Source organism: Osmerus mordax, chromosome 23 (assembly GCF_038355195.1).
Source record: "Osmerus mordax isolate fOsmMor3 chromosome 23, fOsmMor3.pri, whole genome shotgun sequence".
Lineage (NCBI taxonomy): Eukaryota > Metazoa > Chordata > Actinopteri > Osmeriformes > Osmeridae > Osmerus > Osmerus mordax.
In genome coordinates, this window is record NC_090072.1 from 3,257,932 (window position 1) to 3,264,967 (window position 7,036).

Genomic DNA, 7,036 nt, shown 5'->3' on the forward strand with positions numbered 1-7,036 from the left:
GGAGGTCAGGTAAAGTGTGCGTGTCCCTGGATGACAACATGAAACAGAGCCAGTGGCTAGGAGGCGTGTGTGTGTGTGTGTGTGTGTGTGTGTGTGTGTGTGTGTGTGTGTGTGTGTGTGTGTGTGTGTGTGTGTGTGTGTGTGTGTGTGTGTGTGTGTGTGTGTGTGTGTGTGGAGGGAGAGAGGGGGGCAGTAATGGTTCTGTAATAAGCAGAGTAACCCTCTCCAGGTCTGCTCCACTTCCCTCAATCAGACCAACGCTGAACCAGACCACTATACACAGCCACAGGCCCACTGTCTGTGTACTGTGTGTGTGTGTGTGTGTGTGCCCCCACTAGGACAGGACAGCCATTAGGCCTCAGCTCCATCTGCTCCAGCATCTCCTCTCTGCTGACCTCTCATCACTCCTCCTCCTCCTCCCTCCCTCCCCCCTCCACTCCCCCCCCCCTCTCTTTCTCCTGCTGCCCTCTGTCTACCCTCTCTCAATTTCCTATCTTGTTACCCTCCTTCTATCCCCCCATCTCATCTAATCCCAATAAGAACAACATCCCCTGATGGAACAGTGTGTCTCGCTCCCTCTAGCTGGGCTCCAGCACTCCTCTCTGGCATGGCAGCCTGTCATTAGTCCTGCTCCGAGATGTACGGCTCTTATTTCTGTCCAGGCTTTCTTCTTTCCTCTCCCTCTATCTTTTCCCTTCTCCCCTCCTCCTCTCCACTTTCCTCCCTTCTCCCCCCCCCTCCACCCGGTCCCCCCCTCCCGTCCTCTCGCCTCTCCAGAGTAACATTCCTATCCGTTTTCCGACCGAGACCAACGTCCATTCGGATCAGTCACCGTGACAACAACTGACACGAGCATGCACACATAGCGCCCCCCCCCTGTTTATAGATGACCCCGGCAGCCCCGACCCCACGCTGACCATCCGTTCCATCTGTCTCCGCCGCCGCGCACCGTGGCGGTTCCACTCCATCAACACACCCCGTCCTGTCTGATCCCATCTCCCTTGGCTGGGAGAGAGCGCAGGCTCACCAACCCTTCTGGTGACAGGCACATCCGTCCTCCCTGCCCGGCACCAGCAGGGTTTGTGGGCTCCTGCGCTGCAGCGGAAGGCCTGATTGGGGTGATTACGAGCGCGGGGACCATCAGTGGAATGCCAACAGTGGGCTCCGGAGCGAGGTGGCGTGATGGACAACAGCAGATATGGCCCCTCGTAAAGCAGTCAAGTGGCGGAGACGGAGAGGGGCGGAGTGCCCCGGCGTGGCGGCGGGTGTCCCTTATCAGGCCGTGAGAGCCCCCTTGTGATCTAACTTTAGCCCCGAGCTACGCAGCAGCACACAGGCTCCTTCCTGTGCGCGTGTGTGTGACCAGACTTCCTGTCTCCTCTGCCGTCCCCCCACAGGCCTACCCGTCCCTCAAGCCGCTGGCGTCCTGGACCAGGGACCTGTGCCAGCGCGTGGAGCAGTTTGGGCGCTGGGCAGAGACGGCCCACCCCCCCACCCTGTTCTGGCTGGCAGGCTTCACCTTCCCCACGGGCTTCCTGACGGCCGTGCTGCAGTTCTCCGCACGCCAGCACAACGTGAGGGCACACACACACACACACTCTCCCCATGCCATGCTGTCTAAGGTACAAGACACACACACACAAACTTAAATGCACACACATGCTCAGACTCCTTGTGATACACACATCTCTGTCTGGTGCACACACATCTGCGTCTCTCTTACACACACATCTCTCTCCCTCAATCTCTCTCCCTCTCACCCTCTCTCTCTCTCTCCCTCTCTCTCTCTCCCTCTCTATTTCTCTCTCTATCTCTCCCTCTCTCTCCCTCTCTCTCTATCTATCTTCCTCTATCTCTCCCTCCCTCTCTCCCTCTCTATCTATCTCCCTCTCTCTCTCCCTCTCTCTCTCTTTGTCAGACACACACTCCTTCTCTTACATATCTGCTGAGGTCTAACCCCGCCGCTCAGCGCTCCAGCCAAACACGACCACAGTCCACTTCCAAACCTGTGCTGTTTTGCACTGAACACACAAACAGACCTTGACCAATTCACCTCCCTCCACCTTCCACACGAGCAGTAACGAACGTGTCCTTTCCCTAACCCGGGTCATGTGACACGTCTCCTTGCAGGTGTCCGTGGATACTCTGTCCTGGGAGTTCATTGTGTCCATGGTGGACGATAACTACCTGCTGTTCCCTCCTAAGGTCAGTTACACCTACACACTCTACTACATAGTTACAGATTTCCCTTTTTGAGTTTTTTTTTTTTTTTTTTTTCAAACTCAATTTGTCTGGTCTGTTTTTCTCCCAAGTCGTTTTCATTCATGAACATTTCCTGCCTTTCTCCCCCATCCCTCTTCCTCCCCGTTTCCCCAGGACGGGGTGTTTATCCGGGGGCTGTACCTGGAGGGGGCTGGCTGGGACAAGAAGAACTCCTGTCTGGTGGAGGCTGAGCCCATGCAGCTGGTCTGCCCCATCCCCACCATCCACTTCAGACCTGTAGAGAACCGCAAGAAGATCGCCAAGAGTACGCCCGTGACTTTCCCTCCCTCCCTCCTCCCTCCCTCTCTCCTTCCCTCCCCCCCTCCCTCCCCTCCTCCCTCCTGTCTGACTTTTATTGTTTTTCTTTCACCTTATTCACTCTGTCTCCCTCCCTCACACTCTGTCTGTCTGCTCTTTGTCAGACAGTCTTGTAACATCCTGAGTGTGTGTGTGTGTGTGTGTGTCTGTGTGTGTGTGTGTGTGTGTGTGTGTGTGTGTGTGTGTGTGTGTGTGTGTGTGTGTGTGTGTGTGTGTGTGTGTGTGTGTGTGTGTGTGTGTGTGTGTGTAGGTATGTACTCCTGTCCTTGCTACTACTTCCCGGTGCGTTCCGGGGGGGCGGGGCGGCCCTCCTTCGTGGTGGCGGTGGACCTCAAGTCTGGAGCCGTGCCGTACGATCACTGGGTCAAGAGAGGCACCGCCCTGCTGATGAGCCTGGACAGCTAGAGGCCTTCCCTGTGGAACACACACACACACATCAGATACACACTGAAACACACACACACATCAGATACACACTGAAACAGACACACACATCAGATACACACTGAAACAGACACACACATCAGATACACACTGAAACAGACACACACATCAGATACACACTGAAACACACACACACACCAGATACACACTGAAACAGACACACACATCAGATACACACTGAAACAGACACACATCAGATACACACTGAAACAGACACACACATCAGATACACACTGAAACACACACACACATCAGATACACACTGAAACAGACACACACATCAGATACACACTGAAACAGACACACACATCAGATACACACTGAAACAGACACACACATCAGATACACACTGAAACAGACACACACATCAGATACACACTGAAACAGACACACACATCAGATACACACTGAAACAGACACACACATCAGATACACACTGAAACACACACACACATCAGATACACACTGAAACACACACACATCAGATACACACTGAAACACACACACACATCAGATACACACTGAAACAGACACACACATCAGATACACACTGAAACAGACACACACATCAGATACACACTGAAACAGACACACACACATCAGATACACACTGAAACAGACACACACATCAGATACACACTGAAACACACACACACATCAGATACACACTGAAACAGACACACACATCAGATACACACTGAAACAGACACACACATCAGATACACACTGAAACAGACACACACTGAAACAGACACACACACACACACACACACACACTGAAACAGACACACACACACAAACACATCAGATACAAACACACATCAGATTCACACACTGAAACACAAACATGCATCATACACACACACAGAAAACGCAACACACACACACTCAAACACGTGTTTTGATGCCTTCCACTGTCTTAAAAGCTCATAGAACTGCACTTTGTAAATAACTTCTTAAAATAAACACATAATTATTTGGTGTGATTCCATGTAAAGGGATTTCGATTATTCACCCACTCTGAGGTTGTAGCAGGTTCTCATGTCTCTAGTGTAGTAAGACATTCTCTACCTGCTGCCCCCTCCCTGCCCCTCCCTGCCCCTCCCTGCCCCCTCCCTGCCCCCTCCCTGCCCCTCCCTGCCCCCTCCCTGCCCCTCCCTGCCCCCTCCCTGCCCCTCCCTGCCCCCTCCCTGCACCTACACCAGTACACACCCTGCACCTACACCAGTACACACCCTGCCCCTACACCAGTACACACCCTGCCCCTACACCAGTACACGCCCTGCCCCTACACCAGTACACGCCCTGCCCCTACACCAGTACACGCCCTGCCCCTACACCAGTACACGCCCTGCCCCTACACCAGTACACGCCCTGCCCCTACACCAGTACACGCCCTGCCCCTACACCAGTACACGCCCTGCCCCTACACCAGTACACGCCCTGCCCCTACACCAGTACACACCCTGCCCCTACACCAGTACACACCCTGCCCCTACACCAGTACACACCCTGCCCCTACACCAGTACACGCCCTGCCCCTACACCAGTACACGCCCTGCACCTTGGGACACACACAATCTGTCTGTGCCTCTTTCCCATTTCTTCTCCCACGCAAACACAGTTAACCACTCACTCTAGAAACTACTTTTTTCGTCTTTGGTAACATCTGGATCTACTGACTGTTGGTGTCTGTTGTGTTCGGCTGGGTACTGTACCTGTGTGTGTGTGTGTGTGTACATTTTATCTTTTTGAGTTTGTAGGATTGGAAAAGGGCTACAAATGTCTGTCTGCTGCAGTGTGTGTCAGGGCGATTACACAGACACACACACATACAAACTGTGCATAATCAAGGTGAAATAAAGGACATTTTTATGCTAATGCTGGTTTTCCCAAGCTGAACACAGGAGAGGAAATGAGTGTATTCAAACAAATGAATTCTAATGAAGCCAGCTCAGGAGAGCTTGGTGAGGAGCCGGTCTACACTGCTGCCCTGGAAGGACCCACACCAGCCTCTTGAAAAGAAAGGAGGGGGGGGGAGAGAGAGAGAGAGAGTGTGAAGAAAACAAGAGAGGGGTAGCCCGGAGAAGTAAGAATGGTTCTGAGAGAAGCGGAGAGAGAGAAAGAGAGAGAGAGTGGAGTGGGGTGCTGAGGGAGTTCAAGGCTGTATTCAAGAGGGAATGTCTCCTGAATGAGACATTGGACTTCCTCGGGAGTTTGAAGAGCCTCCTGCAGCCTCCAGGTCTGGGTCTGGGTGGGCTCTGGTGGCGCTGGTGGTCTCCCTAGAGGGGGGTTCATACCAACACGCACAGATTCAAATTCAAATAGGCTTCTCACAGAGAGACGTGTTTGTAACGGAAAATGGGGTCTCTAGATTTGCTGAAATGTTTGGTGAGAAGGGCGTGAGGGTGTGTAGTTTTGAAGTACAATACACCGACACTGTAGGTTTGAGCAGTATATTATGAGTTGCTGAAGTATTGGAGATTACATTAGATATTGGTAACAGCTGTTTCACATTCGTCTACGTTTTAATATTATTAGTTTGTAAGTGGCCAACAGAGGAAATAGTGCTCCTAGATGACTGATCAACTGAGTACTTCTTCAAGGCACTGCGCTTGGAAGCCAACTTTTTCCATCTGCTTACTCAATTAAATGTGAAAAGAGATCTCCTCTAGACATTCCTAACAGAAAGTCTTCTAAGTTTGCGAACTCTCTAGGGTGTATTGCGTTATCCTAAGTGAACTATGGCCATTCTTGCTTCATTAAACGTTAAAGATTATACGTTAGACTCTAACGGTTATAACATACATTTTCACGTCTGACCAGCTGCAAGTGTACGATTACCTTAAAGACAAACTATCTGAAACAACAGAAAATCGGGGATTTTTTTTTTTACAAAAAGAATGGAAGTGATAATGAAATTTCGGCAAGTCATACAGTGTTTGTCACGGAGGCGGGGCAGTTTAGGTCCAAGATTGTTCCACCGAAAATAAACCTGCATGAGAGAGGGAGAGTGAGGGAGGAGGAGGAGGAAGACGAGGGGAACAAGACTTTCAACAGTGACGAAGGGGAAAGAGTGCCCCCGAATCAATGGAATAAAAACTGCGCAATTTCTTAATGATAGACCCGCTTTCATCGTGGACGCCCTCCCAAATCCTAACCTACATCCAACGCGTTTTAGGATGAACACGCGCGAGACATACCGTGCCACCGTGCACACCCCGCGGGCTCAACAGTGTCGGTTGGACTGGCGATTTCTGAAAAGGATGTCGGCTCTCCAGAAAAGGCTGTGCAATCATTCAGGAAGACGATATGACAGTGCAGGATTATAAATCACAAATGAGTCAGTTTATGCTCATGCCACAGCCACAGGGTGACTACGGACGCTCACGTTTCTCCAAGCAACGATTTCATAATGTCTGCGTGTACAGTTTCCTCCATCCGACCATTTTAATTATGCATTATGGATTTTGGAATATGTTCCCCCTAACGAGATTTGGGGAACGGGTTTTGGGGTTGCGTGGCTGTGCGGGCGTCAGTGAAGGAGGATGAAGATAAACTGCGTACGCTATTTGTTCTTTTTTAATGTTCCAGCATTTAGCATTAAGCGGCATCGCGGCACCTCCCATGAACATTTTCAAACACACAAACAGGTAAGGCGAGGCAAATGACTATGCAAATATCAATTATCTTAACATGCATATATCCCACTTTAAAGTCCAATGACGTGATTATGTAATCGACTTCAGGTAGTTGAATCGGCATCAACCCCTTTACCGATTGAAAGCCCACTGCTGGTGAACATCACTATTGTAATGCCTTAATTATACGATGTTGTAAAACTGATATACGGTAACATTGTAACAAGCTTTGCAGAGAAGTTTGTTTGCCGAACGAAAGGGTTAGTTACTACCCTGATGCTATTTGCACAGTATTGCTGTGTCTGTTGCGTTTTCGTGTTGTTTTCACATATCATTATCAAAACTAGGCTAGATGAGATCATGTAAACACG

At 50.5% G+C, this 7,036-nt stretch overlaps 1 protein-coding gene across 1 annotated transcript; it reads left to right on the plus strand.

Moving 5' to 3' along the window:
* The first annotated feature begins 1,198 nt into the window (after nucleotides 1–1,198).
* LOC136967355 (dynein axonemal heavy chain 2-like) lies at nucleotides 1,199–3,061 on the plus strand. The gene is made up of 5 exons (XM_067261122.1): nucleotides 1,199–1,282; nucleotides 1,398–1,574; nucleotides 2,131–2,205; nucleotides 2,377–2,527; nucleotides 2,831–3,061. The coding sequence occupies exons 1-5, from the start codon at nucleotides 1,199–1,201 to the stop codon at nucleotides 2,983–2,985; spliced, it is 642 nt and encodes a 213-aa protein (XP_067117223.1). The 3' UTR covers nucleotides 2,986–3,061.
* The last annotated feature ends 3,975 nt before the right edge of the window (nucleotides 3,062–7,036 follow it).